The following is a 23,062-nucleotide window of genomic DNA, read 5'->3' as shown; positions in this document are numbered from 1 at the left end:
ATAAGCTCAGCCACCACGTACGGCACACTAACACATCTCAACACAGAGGCATTTATTTTTCCAACCTCCATGGCGCCATTCCTTCCTGATAGTAAAAGCCTTCAAGATGCATTGCATTGTGGGGTAATAGAATGTCTTCCCCCCATAACCTACCCACCAGTATATCCTCTGGGATTGGTCTATATCGTCTAGAAATCTAGTGTTGGCGAATGGGAGAGTGAGGAGCGGGAGATGTACAGCATATCTGTCTGCACACTGACAGTATGAGTGGCTGGACCATTGATCCGATGGTTGCTCCTAGATGAACTCTCTCCACGTATAGTAGGTAGACATGTCTCTGGGGATCCTCTCATGCAGGGCTGTGTGCAGCGCTGTGGGATGCTCTGAGCGGTCTCTCCCCCTGTGTGTGAAAGCATCTCCAGACTCTCCTCAGGCGCCTGCTTTTCGTGTGCAACCAGATGGAGCACTGAGACTGCTGCTAGGGTTGTTCATGGCTCACTCTGCTTGATGCTTTTCAGTGTTCTTGAACCTACAGTAGAGTTATGGCAGTACTGTGCTATCGGTGCAGTATGAATCCCATCAGTGATCATGGACAAGAGTCGGCACATGTTTTCACATGATTCCACATGCAAAATGTCACGTGAAGTAATGGGATACGGTATTAGTGTTTTTCTATTTATTTACTATCAATTGCAATGCACTTGGATACTTTTTGGCCTGTCCTGCAAATTAACTTGGCATGCCTCGCTTGCAATTGCATTTAAACAGATGTGCATATGGCACAAAATTATGATTTGACCTTTCCCCCCCCCCCCCCCCGAGTTCCCAGTTGTCTTGAAAGCACCAATAGACGAGTTTCCCACTAGTAATTAGTAGTTGGAAGGCCGTTCAAGTGAATTTTTATCAGCCGTATATGATAAATTCCCACTTCCACTGGTTACGAACAAAGCATTCGGCACAATTATTACTGTACTTTGAAATGTAGGTGGGGGCAATGTGCTGTTGGGGGCTCATTAGCATATTTGGGGGCATGGTCTAAAATATGTTGTATTTGTACCAAACGTCAGTGGATGGGCTATTAGCAGGACAGTATATATTGGTCATATTGGTCATGGCTCCTGAGTGACGCAGTGGTCTAAAGCAATGCATCTCAGTGCAAGAGGCGTCACTACAGTCCCTGGTTTGAATCGAGGCTTTATCACATCTGACCGTGATTGGGCGGTGCACAATTGGCCCAGCGTTGTCTGGGATAGGGGAGGGTTTGGCCGGCCAGGATGTCCTGGTCCAAATAATAGGCACAGTGGACTTACATAAAAAATATTTTGGCCTTTATTCAGATTACAATCGCTCGCTTTCGGTTATTTGAAAATGAAATAATTGTTACTTTTTAAACAAAGTGATTATTATTATTTATTAATTTAGAATTTAGAATGATATAAAAGCCCCTTAGATATTGTCACTAATCAGATTTGCCCAAACGAAAAAAATCCTCCAATCCTCTAAATGTAATTATTGGCGGAGAGTCACGTCGTCTAACATAGGTGACATGAGTCTCACTAGTGTTGAGTAATGTGCTGTCAAAAGTGGTTTAGGTCTTATTTATTTTAAAATCATATTGAAGTTTGAATAAATAAGATTTGAAGCAATAGTCTACCCGCGTGTGGTCAACTATTTCAGCACCGTTTCGCGCTGCTCTGAGACAAGCATGGGGACTGGTCTTGATAAGTCAGAGATGTTTATTTTCACTGATTCTCCATTCTGGTGTTGGTCAAACTACAATTATGGTGTGGAAACGTTATACTCTTAGTACTGTACTGTGCCATATTTTCCTAACGGAAAGCCTGAGGGTTTAGTTTTTCTTAGAATAGAAACACCATTATATTAATCAAATTAATTAAGCTACATTTGTTCAAATCAATCCCATATATTATGTTCTTACAAAAAAGGTTTTAAATTCTGTAGTACAGCCAATAGACTAACAGGCATTAATGGCAACAGTGACTGACAATTAAGCAACGTGCCATAGAATTCTGCAGCAGCCCGCAAGGAGTGCTGCAGTATGACACAACTTTTACAGGAAGAACCACTGTACATAAGTATTCAGACCCTTTGCTATGAGACTCGAAATTGAGCTCCGGTGTATCCTGTTTCCATTGATCATGAGACATTTCTACAACTTGATTGGAGCACCTGTGGTAAATTCAAATGATTGGACATGATTTGTAAAGGCACACACCTTCCTCTATAAGGTCCCACAGTTGACAGTGCATGTCAGAGTAAAAAACCAAGCCATGAGGTCGAAGGAATTGTCCGTAGAGCTCCGAGACAGCCTTGTTTTGAGTCACAGATCTGGGGAAGGGTACCAAAATATTTCTGCAGCAATGAAGGTCCCCAAGAACACAGTGGCCTCCATCGTTCTTAAAAGGAAGAAGTTTGGAACCACCAAGACTCTTCCTAGAGATGACCGCTCGGCCAAACTGAGCAATTCGGGGAGAAGGGCCTTGATCAGGGAGATCACCAAGAACCAGTTGGCCACTCTGACAGAGCTCTACAGTTCCTGTGTGGAGATGGGAGAACCTTCCAGAAGGACAACTATATCTGCAGCACTCCACCAATCAGGCCTTTATGGTAGGGTGGCTAGACGGAATCCACTCCTCAGTAAAAGGCACATGACAGCCTGCTTGGAGTTTGCCAAAAGACACCTAAAGGACTCTTAGACCATGAGAAACAAGATTTTCTGGTCTGATTAAACCAAGATTGAACTCTTTGGCCTGAATGCCAAGCGTCACGTCTGGAGGAAACCTGGCATCATCCACTCAGTGAAGTATGGTGGTGGCAGCATGCTGTGGGGATGTTTTTCAGCAGCAGGGACTGTCAGGATTGACGAGTCAGACGAGTCAGGTTTGAGGGAAAGATGAACAGAGCAAGTACAGAGAGAGATCTTTGATGAAAACTGGCTCCAGAGCACTCAGGAACTCCGACTGGGGTGAAGGTTCACCTTCCAACAGGACAACGACCCTAAGCCCACAGCCAAGACAACAAAGGAGTGATGAGCCCAGACTTCAACCTGATCAAAATCTCCAGAGAGACCTGAAAATAGCTGTACAGAAACACTCCCCATCCAACCTGACAGAGCTTCAGAGGATCTGCAGAGAAGAATTGGAGAAACTCCCCAAATACAGGTGTGCCAAGCTTGTAGCTTCATAACCAAGAAGACTCGATGCTGTAATCGCTGCCAAAGGTGCTTCAACAAACTTCTTAGTAAAGGGTCTGAATACTGATGTAAATCTTTATTATAACCTTTATTTTTTATAAATTAGCAAAAAATTATAAAAACCTGTTTCTGCTTTGTCATTATGGGGTATTGTGTGTAGATTGATGAGGAACAAAATCTATTTACTAAATTTTAGAATAAGGCTGTAATGTAACAAAATGAGGATAATGTCAAGGGGTCTGAATACTTACCGAAGGCACTTTAGTTAGGATCTTATACATGCAGTTTCAGCTGATGAGTAGCTTAGTAGGTAGAGTCGGGGATATGATGATGTGAGATCAGATCCTGTTGAAGACACTATTTTGAAAGTTGTTTTTATGTGAAACCACACTTTATGTTCAAATCATTTGTTTTATTTAGTAAAGTATAAGCTTCTGTTTTAAGCATCCTAAATAATGCCATAGTAAACTTGAAGGCAAAAAAGGGAAGCATGATGTAATATGTGAACCTGGTATTCCAACTGATTTTTAAGCTACTAAAGCCAACAACCTACCACCCACCAGAGTTTTGATGAAAACAGTAAAGAATCTGATAATCACACAGTGCTATTTATTGCTGACCAGCAGATGCCACTAATGAGCATTGTGAACTGATAATGAAACTCCAATTAATTAACAGTTTTTCAGCACAATTTTGTGAACGCTCCAAAGCCTTGAGAAAGCCTTGGTTTCCCAGCACTACTTCACAGTGCTGCTTATGACTGACACATTATTTGAAGTACTTTTCTGAACGTACAGTGTCAAATGGGGTGCTTTATTTGCATAGGAATAACCATCAAACACTTAAACTGACCTCCACTGACAGTTGGAGCAAATACACATGTACGTTTCCACGCCCCCCAAATATGCTAATGTACACCACCAGTACATTGTCCCCACCAATCAAAGAGCAGTGATGATTGTACTTTAAATGAAAATATTGGGTAGAAAAATGTCCCATTTATGTCTACAAGGTACCGAACTGAGCCATGTGAGTTCATATGTGTACCTTTGAACTTGTTGTACCCCAAGCAAACACCACTTTAGTGTACACTAACCATACCCTTATTTTCTGAGTGTGTTAATATACTCTATGTTCAAAGCAATTAGGATTAACATGGTGGCACTGCAGAAACAGTGATCCAAACCAAGAGGTAGCGAGTTCAAATCCCCAAAGAGTTCATGTGCACTCTACGTCAAGTGTACTTGAGTACTGCTAGTTTGATGTTGGTGGTGATAATTGGACAATTATTTTCTTGATTTTGGTTTTAGCAAAGTGTAGAAATGCGTTCTTGCCAGTACTTGTCGTCACAGTACAAGATTTTACAGTAATTGAAATCTGAATACAGCAGCATACTGTCATTTTATTAAACAAATAATACCTTCAGGTTGTTTGTTAATGTTTATTTAATTTTTACTGCAGCATTAGGCAAAGTGCAGAAATGTATTCTCACCAATCTCCATTGTGTCCACAAACCTGGTGGTGCAGCAGGAACTTTAGGTAGCTGGGACCCAAGAGGTTATGAGTTCAAATCCCAAGTGAGTCTGAAGTAATCAGCATACTGTCCATTAACACCTTACTTTAGTTATGAAAATACAGTAACTAGTAGTAGATGTATAGTATTTTCACCACAACTAGACAAATACCTCCAGGGGACCACATCCTAAAAACATCCTTGTGGACGTCCCTGGAACCAACCGGAAGTAGACAAAACCTGCAGGGGACCATGACTGTTTAAATTGAGTTAATGCCAAATATTCAAAATTATATTAAAATTTAGCAACTGGGCTCACGTGGTCACGTTATCACATGTTGAAATTTCTCTTCCCCATGTTGTCACATTTATTTATTTATTTATTATTTTATTTTACCTTTATTTAACTAGGCAAGTCAGTTAAAAACAAATTCTTATTTTCAATGATGGCCTAGGAACAGGAACATTCATTTCATTGGAGATCATGTTCTCACATGCTCACATGTTGTCACGTGTAGTTTAATGTTATCACGTGTTGCTTCACATTGTCACATGTTATCATGTGTTTTTTCCATAAGGGAGACAGATCTCAACAAGCTCATTGTAAAGAAATACTGTACAACTAACACCTATTGAACCCATTATAAATACTTCTTTCTATACCTATGAGGTTATTATGCCAGTTGTCCCCTCTAGTGTAGCAGTGATTAATTCATCAGGGTGTATTATTAGGAGGATTTAGTGACAGAAGACCAGTTTGATTAAAAGACCAATCTGGTCCGTCTGGATATTATCTAGTAGAGGCAGATTGTGTCTGTTCTTATTTTATGAATGCCAGGGCCTTTCAGGATATTAAACAATTAAACAGCCTCCCCTGAGAAGTAAAATAATTGCATGCTTTTCAGCCAGGAAATACAATGATGACTGATACAGAGCATCATGATGCCCTGGTACCATGCTCCATGGTCTTGACTCTGAGATAACGTGACTCTGAGATAACGTTACTCTGAGATAAACGCTGTATCCTATTGTCCTCCGTGTTCTCCCTCCCTTTTCTCCCTTATTTTGCTGTCACTCCATCACAGATAAAGCTGTCAGGCGATGATGGATATCTAATAGACGTGTTGGGAGGAAGGAGGGAGGGATAAATGTGTTAGGAAGGAAGGAGGGAGGACACAACGAAATAACTCGCTCTGTGTGAAGACTATTATTTTTTTTTACACCTTTCACCACTCGGTATGGCAACTGGGGCCGAGTACATCTCTGGGGCGGAGTTCCCTGCAATCCAGGACCTCTATACCAGGCTGTGTCAGAGGAAGGCCCTAAAATAGTCACAGACTCCAGCCACCCAAGTACCAGTCTGTTCTCTCTGCTACCGCACGACAAGCGGTACCGGAGCGATTAGTCTGGGACCAAAAGGCTTCTGAACAGCTTCCACCCCAAAGCCGTAAGACTGCTGAACAGTTAATTAAACAGCTACCTGGACATTCTGCTTTTCACCCTCTACCTACATGTACATAGTACTTCAATACATCACCTAACCAAACCTACATGTACATATTACCTCAATCACCCCAACTACCTCGTACCCCAGTACACAGTCTCGGTACCGGTACTCCTTGTGGTACCGATACTCCTTGTATATATGTATGTGTATCTATAGTCTGTATATATCCTTGTTATTGTTATTTTATTGTGTTACTATTTTCTTATTATCTATTTGTTAATTTCCTTACTTATTAACTGCATTTTTGGGAAAGGGCTCGTAAGTAAGCATTTCACTGTGTTAGATTCTAAATAAACAGAGTAAAAACTAACGGACAACTAGGAAAAGCTCAAACCAAATGTATTAACCCAATGGGTCAGACATCTGAACAGACAAAGACATATTCACACAAGCACTGGTATTTAAATCTTCCTCCTATGCTGAGTCTCCTCCTTAAACATCTGAACAGCTGATACATCTCTGTTGCTCGACAGGACTTTGGTGAAGTCTGTTCTTTCTCACTTCATCTGACCTGACCTCGGCCCAAATTCCTTACTCGTCCTCAACTCGTGGCTGTCCTGTTGACTTGTACCAGACTGTGGCCCTTCTCCTTTCCATAGGATACCTGATGTCTAACAAGAACATGTTCTGACAGAATGTAAATGTTCTGCATTCCCCTCTTTTCCTTGGTGACTTGATTAAGGATATTTCAAATTTATAAGTCAGAACCCATCAACGGTAAAGTCTACACTTGTTGTACAATTTGATTTGATTTAAAACCCGGGCATATTCCTTCGATCCATTTTCACATTTTGTTTTTTAGGGTGAATTTACGGAACAGTTTGAAGGAGGAGATATGTGTCCATATTTCATTTTCCAGCTGATAAAGGTGCTGCCAACAGTGCTGGCGAAGAATTCCCCCTCCAGAAGCCTTAGATGGAAGAGAGGCTGTTGGTGCTGTCACCATTTGGATGAATTCCACACAGCTGTAGTCGGTGAACCACACCGCAGGTACCGTCAAAACCAGATCAACAGGGTTTGGTCTTTTTTTCTCTGCCCTGGCCAGAGGGGTTTTTGGAAGGAAATGCTCCAGTTATTTGGCAAACATATGATGTTCAGGGAACACAACGCAGCCCTGATTATGAAATTCACATAAAAATAAAAATGAAGAAGATGGTGTAAAAACTAGAGACAGAGAGGGAAGAGGTAAGGAAATATTTATCTTAAGGCATCTAAGTCTTGATTGTCCTGCTGGAGGGATGGCAGTGGTTTACATCTAATCCTCCCTGCTGCTCAGGGAACGGACCAGGGCCCGGTTTCCCAGAAGCATCTTAAGATGAAGTTCATTGTTAGAACCATCGAATGAGCATCATTAAATCTCCGAGCTGTTTCCCAAAACCATGGTTACTAACGTTACACTTGAAAGCGCTTGTAATCTAACGACTGTCTTAGACCCCTCGCAGAACAGCTAAGTGCGTCGTAAGATGACTTTTGGCCCTCAATACAGAATCAAAACGTTTATCTGTGACCGCCAATAACATCGTAGTTGAATACAAATACAAAGTTTGCAATGTCACAAACAAGCAAAGCAACAATATTTTTTTTTTTACAGAGATGACTGCATTATAAGAAATATAAAACATATAGAAATCACTTTCACGTTAAATCAATTAAGTTATTTAGCCAATTGTAGGATAACACAATGTGTACAACATGTGAGCATTGATGTGACAACTCTGTGATTTATAGGCTAAGCCGCCTCAGTATTTGCAGCCATAAGTGATAATAATCTCTCTAGCGGCTGATCATTTGTCAGTATTGTGTAGTTATTCTAATGTTAATGTAAGGATGTAAATAGGTAAAGCTGATCCGAAAGCTGGACTGCCTTCTTGCCATCCTCTCAGTAACGACAGAATGCTCCAACAACACACTTAGTGAACATTCTCTCTACGTGGTGTTTTGGTAAACGCATGTTACACCTTCAGCAGCTAGAACAATGTGTCGTTAAAACACTCGTAGGTTTGAGTTCAATCACTGTCGGGAAACCCAGCCCAGGAGAATGGCCAGCCTGTTCTGATTAGACAATGCCAGTCCTTTCATCTGGTGCCAGTCTGTAAACTGTGACCTGTTGCTGCTTGGTGAATCACCAGTTTGCCAGAATCAGACTACAGAGATGGGGATTTTGGAGCCTGCCGATCTCTGCTGGACATTCAGCAACATTTAGTCCCTCACATTCCAGCAATGCTTTCAATCCCCACATGGATTTGCTTCGTAATGATCTAAAACGAATGTCTGTTTTGCTAATACCTTTCCCTCGTGTTTCCTTTCAGCTGGTGTTCTATTTCTCCTCTGAACCCATTATTGTAGTCTGCATACCATTCTACTGTCATCTCTACACCCGGTGCTCATGTGCCTGTTAAGTAATGAATTTAGACTTTTATTCTAATGCATTAGCCACGACTCCCCAATCTGGGCAACAGCGGTGCTGAGCAGCACGGTCACATTTACAGCCTGTCATGCTCACTTTCACGGGCCGTATATCAGCGCGGGAAATTAAAGAGTGTGCTCTGCTCTGTCGTTTTTCCCTTGCAGATGGGAAGGTGGAGGTGACCAAGGAGAGCATGAAGCTGTGCACCATGGGACCTGGGAAGGTGTTTGGAGAGCTGGCCATCCTTTACAACTGCACCAGGACGGCCACCGTCAAGAGTAAGTTTGACCAGTATAAGTGAGGCAGTGGGTTGCCCATGCACTGAACACCATAGTTGAGTTGAATTATAAGCTTGGGCCTAACTGTCCACAATCAGCCATATACTCCCTCAACCTGATTTACTAAGCATTTGCACCTGTTATTTTCAGAAGATAATACAATTCAAAAATACTTATCCTTATCCAAGCTTAGTAAATCAGAATGACTGGCCTTTCAACAGCAGTGAGATGAGCTGAGGTGGATAACGTGTAAAGAACAAATTATCATTCTCTGAGCTTTGTTTGAGTCCATTTTAATTATATCCAGCCAACATGGAATCAGACAGATAATTCCCTCTTTTATAAAGTCATTCCAGGTAAACACGGTAGACAATTTGTTTAAGTTTCCCTCCCAGATACTGAAGACAGCCTCTGAATAATTTTCTGTGCTTTCGGAGGTTACTTTCCTGCTTTTGTCAAGTACAAAGAGAGAGAACTTGAGCTCACACACACAGAATAACATCTATATCCTGAGGAAATACTCTTTCTACCATTTCCCTGTGATGAATCATTGAATAATGAATGGGTACCTGGAATTCCTGTCGGGCAATTGCTTTTAACAAAATGTCTTTTGACATATGTACAGTCAGATTGGTATGTAAACATGACCGAAAGCATTATCTTATCATGGCCATATAGTTCCTTAATATAACGGTAAGAGTAGCAGCTGTTGCTGAATAAATATCTGATTTGGCTATTTCATGCACAGCATCCATTTAAATTGTTTTCATATATCCCAATATAGTTTTCAGGGAAGGCTTAGAGCATAGCAAATACACCCACTCAAACACTCCCACATATCAATTTAGGTCTGTGTAACCACACAACCCACCCACATGCACGGACACACACAATCGTCACAACAGATTATTACTCTAGAATTATTATTTCAATGTTTTCATACATTGTTCGTGCTTTCGAAAGTAAATATGATTTTAGTGTGTTAATAGGTTAATGAGTCAGTCTACATCCCCAAAATGAAGGGTTCCTCAAGGGTTCTTTGGGAGTGGTTATGGTTCTATGAGGAACCATACTGACCCAAAGAACCCTTTCAGTGTTTTTTTTTTTGCAGTAAAAAAAAGTGTTGTTTCCTCGTTGAGTGACAATTAAAATGTAGGGGCGGCGGGGTGTTTGAATATTTAGGCGCGGGGTTTGCGCACATTTTTCTTGTGCAACCGTGATTGAGAGTGTCATTCAAGTTTATCTAATCTGTTGTGTTATGCCATTAAAAGTTATGTATGACTATGTCCTATGACAGTGTTTTGTGAAAGAATCATGTATGGCCTTGGAAAAGCTAAATAAAATGACCTTGTGTCAATTGTTGTCTAAGTCATTAGTTCTCAATTCCCCCCTTAGGGATCTCCAACAGTTCCAGAGTTAGCACGCCTGATTCAACTTGTTAGTAGTGATAGGGTTTGTTTCCTGAAGCATTGAGGCATTCCAGACAATTGTGTTGAAAATAGCTTCATTATTGGAGGCTTTGATCAACACAGTGTACACTATTGGCACCTGCTGGTCAAAATGATTTAGAACAGCCAAATTATTATAGATGACGTCCCACACGCTGTGGCACATGCGCAGAGTATCCTTTTTGTCTTCTACCAAACCAATCAGGTGGTTGTTCGACAAAATAAAGCTTTGGACGTCATTGATCACGTGCCTCTCGATAAAGTGATACAGGCATCGGCACACTGCTTCGAAGTAAACTGCTTAGCGATTTCGACACATGCCCTGGAGCTCCGGTATCAAAGGTAACATAACTATTTATTAGTAAACACAATAATAAAACCTATGAAATTATAACAATATTAATAACAAAAAACGACATTTTGAATTCTAAGCAAACATTGTTGGAAGTACAATAGACCAACATAGCTACTGTAGTAGGTCAAAGCTGTGTCCTGGAAAACCTTGGTAGAATGTGGGTGGTGTACACATTGTGGTGCTTAAGTGAATTTTCTTTCTTTTTCAGCTTCAGACTAATGCCTACTTCTCACTTAGTTTTATGTTTTTAATTTACATTGTTTTTACACCGGAAGGTGATTATACAACATTGTAAACTGGGTGGTTTGAGCCCTGAATGCTGATTGGCTGACAGCAGTGGTGTATCAGAGCGTATACCATGGGTACGACAAAACATTTATTTTAACAGCTCTAATTGTGTTGGTAACGAGTTTATAATAGCAATAAGGCACCTCGTTGAGTTTGTGATATATGGCCAATATACCATGACTAAGGGCTGTATCCAGGCACTTCGCGTTGCGTCGTGCTTAAGAACAGCTGTTAGTTTTGGTATATTGGCCATTATACCACACTCTCTCTGGCCTTATTGCTTAATTATAATACAGTGAAACAAAGCAATAAAAATACACAATAACCACAAATGGAAAAATAAATAATGTAGTTATTAGTATTTATTTAATATTAACAGCTGATTTTCAAGAGGGAAGCAAAAAAACAGAAACCCATTTAAGTCAATATGGGCAACTGGACAAAACTGGACTAAACTTCCCTAATCTCTTTTAACAAGACAATTGAGAAAGCTCCTGAAAAATACACAAATAATCAACATGTACCCATTAACTATTTACATGAAAATATAAATGACAGTGCCTTAAGAAAGTATTCACACCCCATTTTGTTGTGTTACAGAGTGGGATTAAAGTGGATTTCATTGTCATTTTTTTGTCAACGATCTACACAAAGTACTCTATAATGTCAAAATGGAAGAAAAATTATAACATTTGTAAAAAAAAAAAATGTAGGAAAAATAAACTAACATTACACAAGTATTCAACTCCCTGAGCCAATACATGTTAGAATCACCTTTTGGCAGCGATTACAGCTGTGAGTTTTTTTCTGGGTAAGTCTCTAAGAGCTTTCCACACCTGGATTGTGCAACATATGCCCATTATTCTTTTCAGAATTCTTCAAGCTCTGTCAAATTGGTTGTTGATCATTGCTAGACCACCATTTTCGAGTCTTGCCATAGATTTTCAAGCAGATTTAAGTCAAAACTGTAACTTGGCCACTCAGGAACATTCACTGTCCTGCTGAAAGGACAATTCATCTCAGTGTCTGGTGGAAGGCAGACTGAACCAGGTTTTCCTATGGGATTTTGCTATGTTATGTTTCTTTTTTCCTGATAAACTCCCCAGCAAGCATACCCATAACAGGATGCAGCCACCACTAAGCTTGAAAATATAGAGAGTGGTACTATGTAATGTATTGGATTTGCCACAAACATAACACATTGTATTCAGGACAAAAAGTGAATTGCTATGCCACATTTTTTGCAGTGTTACTTTAGTGCCTTGTTACAGACAGTATGCATGTTTTTGAATACTTTTATTCTGTATAGGCTTCCTTCTTTTCACTCTGTCGTTTAGGTTAGAATTGTGGAGTACAAAGTTGTTGATCCATCCTCAGTTTTCTCCTACCACAGCCATTAAACTCTAACTGTTTTAAAGTCACCATTGGCCTCTTGGTGAAATCTCTGAGTGGTTTCCTTCCTCTCCGGCAACTGAGTTAGGAAGGACACCTGTTTCTTTGTAGTGACTGGGTGTATTGATACACCATCCAAAGCAATTAATAACTTCATCATGCTCAATGGGATATTCAATGTATTTTACCCATCTACCAATAGGTGACATTTGGGGCAGTAGTAAACCTCCCTGTTCTTTGTGGTTGAAATTCACTGCTCAACTGAGGGACTTTACCGATAATTGTACGTGTTGGGTAGAGATGAGGTAGTCATTCAAAAATTATGTTAAACACTATTGCACACACGGAGTCCATGCATCTTGTGACTTAAGGAAATGTTTACTCCTGAACTTAAGGCTTGCCGTAACAAAGGGTTTGAATACTTATTGACTGAAGACATTTCAGCTTTTAATATTTTATTAATTTGTAAAAATGTCTAAATATGTCAATCCACAAGAAAATCTTAATTAAATCCACTTTAAATTCAGGCTGTAACTGTTATGGTGAGTGAATGAGGACCCAAAAGCGAACTAACTTAAACAGAGCTTCTTTAATAACCAAACATAGGTAGGCTCAGATAGACCGGCAGATTCCGACAGGACAAGGTTACAGCAAACATGACGATAGTCTGGCTCAGGCATGAAACACAACAAACAAGAATCCGACAAGGACAGGAACAGAAACAGAGAGAGATATAGGGACCTAATCAGAGGGAAAAAGGGAACAGGTGGGAAACGGGGTGAATGGGTAGTTAGAGGAGACAAGGAACAGCTGGGGGAAAGCGGGGGAGAAAAGGTAACCTAACAACGACCAGCAGAGGGAGACAGGGTGAAGGGAAAGGACAGAGACAAGACACAACATGACAGTACATGACAGTACCCCCCCACTCACCGAGCGCCTCCTGGCGCACTCGAGGAGGAAACCTGGCGGCAACGGAGGAAATCCTCGATCAGCGCACGGTCCAGCACGTCCCGAGAGGGAACCCAACTCCTCTCCTCAGGACCGTACCCCTCCCAATCTACGAGGTACTGGTGACCACGGCCCCGAGGACGCATGTCCAAAATTCTACGGACCCTGTAGATGGGTGCGCCCTCGACAAGGATGGGGGGGGGGGGGGGAGACGAGCGGGGGCGCGAAGGACGGGCTTGATGCAGGAGACATGGAAGACCGGGTGGACGCGACGAAGGTATCGCGGAAGAAGAAGTCGAACTGCGACAGGATTAATGACCCGAGAAATACGGAACGGACCAATGAACCGCGGGGTCAACTTGCGAGAAGCCGTCTTAAGGGGAAGGTTCTGAGTGGAGAGCCAAACTCTCTGACCGCGACAATATCTAGGACTCTTAGTTCTACGCTTATTAGCAGCCCTCACAGTCTGCGTCCTATAACGGCAAAGTGCAGACCTGACCCTCTTCCAGGTGCGCTCGCAACGTTGGACAAAAGCCTGAGCGGAGGGGACGCTGGACTCGGCGAACTGAGATGAGAACAGCGGAGGCTGGTACCCGAGGCTACTCTGAAAAGGAGATAGCCCGGTCGCAGACGAAGGAAGCGAGTTGTGGGCGTATTCTGCCCAGGGGAGCTGTTCTGACCAAGACGCAGGGTTACGAAAAGAAAGACTGCGTAAGATGCGACCAATAGTCTGATTGGCCCGTTCTGCTTGACCGTTAGACTGGGGGTGAAAGCCGGAAGAGAGACTGACGGAAGCCCCAATCAAACGGCAAAACTCCCTCCAAAATTGAGACGTGAATTGCGGACCTCTGTCCGAAACGACGTCTGACGGAAGGCCATGAATTCTGAAAACATTCTCGATGATGATTTGTGCCGTCTCTTTAGCAGAAGGAAGCTTAGCAAGGGGAATGAAATGAGCCGCCTTAGAGAACCTATCGACAACCGTAAGAATAACAGTCTTCCCCGCTGACGAAGGCAGTCCGGTGACAAAATCTAAGGCGATGTGAGACCACGGTCGAGAGGGAATAGGAAGCGGCCTGAGACGGCCGGCAGGAGGAGAGTTACCGGACTTAGTCTGCGCGCAGACCGAACAAGCAGCCACGAAACGACGCGTGTCATGCTCCCGGGTGGGCCACCAAAAACGCTGGCGAATGGAAGCAAGCGTACCCCGAACGCCAGGGTGGCCGGCTAACTTGGCAGAGTGAGCCCACTGAAGAACGGCCAGACGAGTAGGAACGGGAACGAAAAGAAGGTTCCTAGGACAAGCGCGCGGCGACGGAGTGTGAGTGAGCGCTTGTTTTACCTGCCTCTCAATTCCCCAGACAGTCAACCCGACAACACGCCCCTCAGGGAGAATCCCCTCGGGGTCAGTGGAGGCTACTGAAGAACTGAAGAGACGAGACAAAGCATCAGGCTTGGTGTTCTTAGAGCCCGGACGATAAGAAATCACGAACTCGAAACAGCGCCCAACGCGCCTGACGCTCATTAAGTCGTTTGGCAGAACGGATGTACTCAAGGTTCCTATGGTCAGTCCAAACGACAAAAGGAACGGTCGCCCCCTCCAACCACTGTCGCCATTCGCCTAGGGCTAACCGGATGGCGAGCAGTTCGCGGTTACCCACATCATAGTTACGTTCCGACGGCGACAGGCGATGAGAAAAATACGCGCATGGGTGGACCTTGTCGTCAGAGAGGGAGCGCTGAGAAAGGATGGCTCCCACGCCCACCTCTGACGCGTCAACCTCGACAACGAACTGTCTAGAGACGTCAGGTGTAACAAGGATAGGAGCGGATGTAAAACGATTCTTGAGGAGATCAAAAGCTCCCTGGGCGGAAACGGACCACTTAAAGCACGTCTTGACAGAAGTAAGGGCTGTGAGAGGAGCTGCCACCTGACCGAAATTACGGATGAAACGACGATAGAAGTTCGCGAAGCCGAGAAAGCGCTGCAGCTCGACGCGTGACTTAGGGACGGGCCAATCAATGACAGCTTGGACCTTAGCGGGATCCATCTTAATGCCTTCAGCGGAAATAACAGAACCGAGAAATGTGACGGAGGAGGCATGAAAAGTGCACTTCTCAGCCTTCACAAAAAGACAATTCTCTAAAAGGCGCTGGAGGACACGTCGAACGTGCTGAACATGAATCTGGAGTGACGGTGAAAAAATCAGGATATCGTCAAGGTAAACGAAAACAAAGATGTTCAGCATGTCTCTCAGGACATCATTGACTAATGCCTGAAAGACAGCTGGAGCGTTAGCGAGGCCGAAAGGAAGAACCCGGTATTCAAAGTGCCCTAACGGAGTGTTAAACGCCGTCTTCCACTCGTCCCCCTCCCTGATGCGCACGAGATGGTAAGCGTTACGAAGGTCCAACTTAGTGAAAAACCTGGCTCCCTGCAGGATCTCGAAGGCTGAAGACATAAGAGGAAGCGGATAACGATTCTTCACTGTTATGTCATTCAGCCCTCGATAATCTATGCAGGGGCGCAGAGACCCGTCCTTCTTCTTGACAAAAAAAAACCCCGCTCCGGCGGGAGAGGAGGAGGGGACTATGGTACCGGCGTCAAGAGCTACAGACAAATAATCTTCGAGAGCCTTACGTTCGGGAGCCGACAGAGAGTATAGTCTACCCCGGGGGGGGGTGGTTCCCGGAAGGAGATCAATACGACAATCATACGACCGGTGTGGAGGAAGAGAGGTGGCCCTGGACCGACTGAACACCGTGCGCAGATCGTGATATTCCTCCGGCACCCCTGTCAAATCACCAGGCTCCTCCTGTGAAGAAGAGACAGAGGAAACAGGAGGGATAGCAGACATTAAACATTTCACATGACAAGAGACGTTCCAGGAGAGGATAGAATTACTAGACCAATTAATGGAAGGATTATGACAAACTAGCCAGGGATGGCCCAAAACAACAGGTGTAAAAGGTGAATGAAAAATTAAAAAAGAAAATCATAGGCGACACGAGCAGTGCTCCTGGAGTAAGTGTTGGGCTGGAGAGAAAACACAATATCACACTGGGTGAGGAACAAGCGGCATTCAGTGGGCTCCCCAGAGTAACACGGCGGGTTATTGATTCTGGGCTCCGGAGATTCGAAAGCCCTGGAAGTGGCCGGTGGATCGAGGCGGAGATGGTGAACCTGTTCTGTGAGGTTGGAGACTTGGGTGGCCAGGGTCTCAACGGCATGTCGAGCAGCAGACACTTCCTGCTCGTGTCTGCCTAGCATCGCTCCCTGGATCCCGACGGCTGAGTGGAGAGGATCCGAAGTCGCTGGGTCCATTCTTGGTCGGATTCTTCTGTTATGGTGAGTGAATGAGGACCCAAAAGCGAACTAACTTAAACAGAGCTTCTTTAATAACCAAACATAGGTAGGCTCAGATAGACCGGCAGATTCCGACAGGACAAGGTTACAGCAAACATGACGATAGTCTGGCTCAGGCATGAAACACAACAAACAAGAATCCGACAAGGACAGGAACAGAAACAGAGAGAGATATAGGGACCTAATCAGAGGGAAAAAGGGAACAGGTGGGAAACGGGGTGAATGGGTAGTTAGAGGAGACAAGGAACAGCTGGGGGAAAGCGGGGGAGAAAAGGTAACCTAACAACGACCAGCAGAGGGAGACAGGGTGAAGGGAAAGGACAGAGACAAGACACAACATGACAGTACATGACAGTAACACCACAAAATTTGGAAAAAAGTCAAGGGCTGTGAATACTTTCTGAAGGTACTGTAAATATGAAAACAGATGGGAGCAGAGTTTGAGAGCTGGGCCCAAAGCTAAGTTAATCGTTGTAACCTTCGTAGTAGCATCTTTAAATCTTGGAGTTGTTTCTCAACACCATCGTTATTAAAGTTGCACTTGAAAGTGGTCTTAATCTAGCGGCTGCCTCAGACCTCTCGTAGAACAGCTTCAGTAGACGCTTTTCTGATCTCCTGCGTCATTGTATTCACAGAATATCTCTGCTAAACATAGAATCACATGGATTATCCAGCTCTCTCTGACCACGATAACTTCAGAACAAGGTTGACTACAAATCCAAAATTTCCTATGTCTTTGCAATTGATACAAACAAGCAATATATTAAAAAGATGCTTCGAATGAAACCTGAGATGACTGCGTTAAAATACAAAACATGTACACTTTTGACTCCATGTTGACTCCAATGCTTCCCACAGCTATGTCAAGTTGGTTGGATGGCCAATGGGGGGGTGGATCATTCTTGTTACACATGGGAAACTGTTGAGTGTGAAAAACCCAGCAGCGTTGCAGTTCTTGACACAATCAAACCGGTGCGCTTGGCACCTACTACCATACCCTGTTCAAAGGCACTGAAATATTTTGTCTTGCCCATTCACCCTCTGAAAGGCACACATAAACAATCCGTGTCTCAATTGTCTCAAGGCTTTAAAATCCTTCTTTACCCTGTCTCCTTCCCTTCATCTAGACTGATTGAAGTGGATTTAACAAGTGACATCCATAAGGGATCATAGCTTTCACTTGCATTCACCTGGTCAGTCTATGTTATGGAAAGAGCATGTGTATAAACAGTAAGCTATAGGCCTATCTCAATCATATAGAAATGTCATGTCCAATCAATTGAGCTGTTTTACTCCTTGTAGACTACTGTCTGTCATTTGTCTCAACATATTTCATGATGTGTAGCCTAACGTGCACAGTGATGTGCCAAATCTGGGATTTAGTGCATTTTTATTGGGTAACATTAGAATAAGCCGCCTCAATATTTGCAGCCATAGGTATTAATATCTCTCCAGGAGCAGATCCGTCATCAGTATTATGAAATCATTCTAATGGAGAAAGATGATCCGAGAGCAACGCTTCCTTTCTTTCGTTCCTATCAGTGTCGACACTTGCTCCAACAACGCACTTGGCAACCGTTCTCTCTGCTTGGTGTTTTTGGGGAACGCGCGTTACATCTTCGGCCATTGTAGGAAAGATGCAATCTTAAGGCTAAAAATCCATTGCTATCGGGAAACCGGAACCTGTTCTCTCCTCCATAGTAGCAAGAAGCTCACACTAATACTAGTACATGTCACACTCCTTGTCCCTTGCCACTCAAAGGCTCTTTTAAGAGACACCTAATAAATTAACATAAGCACACACCATGTTCACGTGTGTGTGTGTGTGTGTGTGTGTGTGTGTGTGTGTGTGTGTGTGTGTGTGTGTGTGTGTGTGTGTGTGTGTGTGTGTGTGTGTGTGTGTGTCGGAAAAGCCAGGGGAGTGTCAAAAACTATACACGAAAGAGAATGGTCAAAATATCCTCTTTGGTAGGGGAACCTAGGATCTTCATATCCCAGGGCAGTGACCACGCTAACTGTTATGCTCTGAACCCTGTAATAGATGCATCAACTCAACACCATTGAAAAGGACAGTCTGGTGATGACAGCACGTGTTCCTTCCAAAAATGTTTTTGTTGTTCATTCACTCAGTACTGATTGAACGTTTATTTCTCTTGCTTGGTAAAAGCAAAAAGTATAAAACAGTTGTGTTGAAAACCGTTTCATTTTATCACATACCTAGCCATAGTTAGCAAGCATGACGTTTTCTTTTGACTGTGCACCGGTTACACAAGCAATGATCATTATGATGTTATTGGATGCTTTGAGTGAAACTTCAGGTGTTCGGGAACACAGTGGAAAGTAACTTGACACCGTGTTGATCAGTCAGCGTAAATTTGGAGTATAACGACAATAAGATCATTGAATTGACAGAGGGTACCAGCCCTTGATCATGACTCTCAGTCCCATTTACATTTCACGTAAGAATCATTGGACGAAGGCGTCTTCTGTAGGCACGGCAATACCTCCATGTCACAGCGTTTGTTTACAGAAGACCGACGGAAGACAGAGGGACCACCTGTGCTAATTAGCTATCTAACATGCTCCGAACACCTGTAACGGAGGCCGCCAGAAACGTGTTGTCACTGTAAAATACTGTGATAAAGCCAGTTAAAACAGTATGCAATAAGTGTATATTTAGCATTTGTGAAATCATTTTGATGTGACATGAAATTACGAGGCTTTATGTTTCTCGAACCATATTGCAGTTGAGAATCAATTTGCGTTTAGATGGAGTATTTGGCTGTTTTGGCTGCCAGAGCTAGTGTATCTCTGAAAATAACAAGATCCTTGGATCTTAAGGAGTAATGGTAGCAAAGGCAGATGTGAAGACAGGTTTAAACTGCTTCTCCAATAGAAATCCCAGATCGCCCTTGTCGGCAATGGCATGGTGACGTTAGCTAGCTATGATCATGCGTCGAAACGTCATCGGGTCTAACGGTCGTCTCACGCCGAACTGCGCACGCACAGTCCGTCAAATCAAAGGCCTTCCTTCGCTATAAAGTTGTTTTTGACAAAAACTGAAAACTTGTCAGTTTGTCACTTTCACGAGGTTGGACATGTTCAACGACTTAAGATATTGGATCAAATCTAGGTTGTGCTCTTAGATTTCGATAAAATGAACAACTAAGAAAGGTCGCTGACTTCTTTTCTCTCATTGACTTCTTTAACCCTGGCCTGGTCTGTTTGTTCTATTTCACAAGCATTCCCAGAGGTCTCGCGATGTTGTGCTTCTGGGTTTAAAAACTTTCTGAAGGCAGGCTCCTTAAAAGTACGTCTTTGGCTAGGAGCATACTGAATCAATGCATAAGGTAAGGGCTAGAATTTGCTCTGGATTTTTGAACTGTGACATGTCTGTTCTGGTGTGTGTGTGTATTATAAATTAGCAGCATAGTCGTTTTCCCAAGCTCCCAAAGTTAGGTGTTTCTAACATGGCTATAATAGCAGCCATGGACGTTCGCTAGCTTATTTGTTTGTGCTCTAATTACACGCCAGTGTCCGTTCAACTGTCTTCAGCCATGTGAAAAATGATCCATAAAGATTCAATAAAGAACCATAAAAAAGGATTCTATATAGCCCCCAAAAGGGTTGTAACCATAACGGAACACTTTTTTTTGTGCTATATAGAACCTTTTTTAGTGGTTCTTTATAGAACCTTAGGAAAGTTTTCTTTATAGCACCATACAGGTTCCATTTAGGACCTCATGAGCATGGTTCTTTATAGAACCTTCAAAAAAAGGTTCCAGATAGCACCAAAAAGTGTTCCGTTCACTAACAGAAGCGTGCCTGACTAAACCCTGAAAACAAGTGGTTCTAATATTCCATAGGTTTTATTATTGTGTTTAGTAACACATTGAATCAGGTGTGCTAGCTCTAGAACAGCTGGGGGTCCCTGAGGAGACAACTGGCAACTTTACCAAATCAAAAGCAAGTTTCAATTGGGACAAGAGCTTACATGAGTGAATCTTACACAATAAACTGATGCTGGCCATAGTCAAATTTGACATTTAATAGCATAACACAACCTATTAGATAAACTGGAATGACACTCTCACTTATGGTTGCACAAAAAAGCTGTGAGCAAACCCAGTCCCAAAATATTCTAATGAGCCGCCGCCCCTACATTTTAATTATCAGTCAAAGAGCAAACAACCCTTTTTTGAACTGCAAAGAACCATTGGAGAGTTAAATGGGTTATTTGGATCAGTATGGTTCTATATAAAACCATCACCCTTCCCAAAGAACCATTGGAGAGTTAAATGGGTTATTTGGATCAGTATGGTTCTATATAGAACCATCACCCTTCCCAAAGAACCATTGGAGAGTTAAATGGGTTATTTGGATCAGTATGGTTCTATATAGAACCATCACCCTTCCCAAAGAACCATTGGAGAGTTAAATGGGTTATTTGGATCAGTATGGTTCTATATAGAACCATCACCCTTCCCAAAGAACCATTGGAGAGTTAAATGGGTTATTTGGATCAGTATGGTTCTATATAGAACCATCACCCTTCCCAAAGAACCATTGGAGAGTTAAATGGGTTATTTGGATCAGTATGGTTCTATATAGAACCATCACCCTTCCCAAAGAACCATTGGAGAGTTAAATGGGTTATTTGGATCAGTATGGTTCTATATAGAACCATCACCCTTCCCAAAGAACCATTGGAGAGTTAAATGGGTTATTTGGATCAGTATGGTTCTATATAGAACCATCACCCTTCCCAAAGAACCATTGGAGAGTTAAATGGGTTATTTGGATCAGTATGGTTCTATATAAAACCATCACCCTTCCCAAAGAACCATTGAAAAATGTATTTTATGTGTACAGGTACACCTGTAATGAGCATTCGCTCTGCGCTAGCGGCTGTCTCTGCAGAGAGTTACACAAACACCATTACTGTGTTTTTCTAAGATACATTCAAGTATGAATTAAACAATGAATTACTGTCAAAGGTAGACAGCTGCATTATCATTTAGTTTGTTGACTGTGTTTTCCGATGAATCAACTCAAGGATGAATGCACACTGTCGGCACTGGCTTTGGCTCAGCTTCCTGCTTTATCATTCAGTGGTTATGGTAATAGAGATAATACTTCAAAATGATTGAAGCAATGTAACAATTGTGATGTCTATGGTATGTTCTTTCTTGGATAAATCTATAGCTGCAGTCTGTGAGCTGAAGAGGATTTAGAATGATAGTAACTCACGAAAAGATCACAGTCCTTCACGGTAACAGACAGTTGTCATCGATGTCTTGGGAAATATGGCACAAATCCGATACAGCTTCAAAGAAGAATACAAAATTTGACTGTATGTGACTGAAAAGAGCTGCTATCGGAGTAAGGGCTTTCTGCTCTTTCAAAGCTGGACTGGCCAGAGCCTGGAACAGGTTGCCTTGAAGGTCCAGAAAGAAGAATCTCTCTACTCTCCTCTAATGTATCAGCCAGCTGTTACTATACATTTATTTTGTCTTTCAAGGGATTTTTGTCATGTGCCTCTTAAGTGCACACGGTAATGTATTTCACAGTATCAGGACACTTATGGGTATTGGCGGCCAGTTCACAAAGTTTTTCACCAGTGACAAGTCAGGGACATGGCAGCAGATGTGAGGTTTTTCACCAGTCTACAAGTCAGGGACATGGCAGCAGATTTGAGGTTTTTCACCAGTCTACAAGTCAGGGACATGGCAGCAGATTTGAGGTTTTTCACCAGTTGACAAGTCAGGGACATGGCAGCAGATTTGAGGTGTTTCACCAGTTGACAAGTCAGTGACATGGCAGCAGATTTGAGTTTTTTTCACCAGTCTACAAGTCAGGGACATGGCAGCAGATTTGAGGTTTTTCACCAGTCTACAAGTCAGGGACATGGCAGCAGATTTGAGGTTTTTCACCAGTCTACAAGTCAGGGACATGGCAGCAGATTTGAGGTTTTTCACCAGTGACAAGTCAGGGACATGGCAGCAGATTTTAGGTTTTTCACCAGTCTACAAGTCAGGGACATGGCAGCAGATTTGAGGTTTTTCACCAGTCTACAAGTCAGGGACATGGCAGCAGATTTGAGGTTTTTCACCAGTGACAAGTCAGGGACATGGCAGCAGATTTGAGGTTTTTCACCAGTTTACAAGTCAGGGACATGGCAGCAGATTTGAGGTTTTTCACCAGTGACAAGTCAGGGACATGGCAGCAGATTTGAGGTTTTTCACCAGTCTACAAGTCAGTGACATGGCAGCAGATTTGAGTTTTTTCACCAGTGACAAGTCAGGGACATGGCAGCAGATTTGAGGTTTTTCACCAGTCTACAAG

The 23,062-nt window shown here is 42.8% G+C and overlaps 1 protein-coding gene across 4 annotated transcripts in view; it reads left to right on the top strand.

The window, feature by feature from the left end:
- The window catches only part of LOC110491369 (cGMP-dependent protein kinase 1), a 187,088-nt gene that overhangs the window by 49,955 nt on the left and 114,071 nt on the right, over nt 1-23,062 (top strand). For all 4 annotated transcript variants that reach the window (XM_021564758.3, XM_021564757.3, XM_021564756.3 and 1 more), the window contains exon 3: nt 8,806-8,919. In XM_021564758.3, the coding sequence (XP_021420433.1) occupies nt 8,806-8,919 (114 nt within the window). The remainder of the gene's footprint in view (nt 1-8,805; nt 8,920-23,062) is intronic.

The sequence above is a fragment of the Oncorhynchus mykiss genome, chromosome 16 (assembly GCF_057628025.1).
Source record: "Oncorhynchus mykiss isolate SJ-2025 chromosome 16, ASM5762802v1, whole genome shotgun sequence".
NCBI classification, from domain to species: domain Eukaryota; kingdom Metazoa; phylum Chordata; class Actinopteri; order Salmoniformes; family Salmonidae; genus Oncorhynchus; species Oncorhynchus mykiss.
This window is presented reverse-complemented; position numbering and strand designations above follow the sequence as displayed.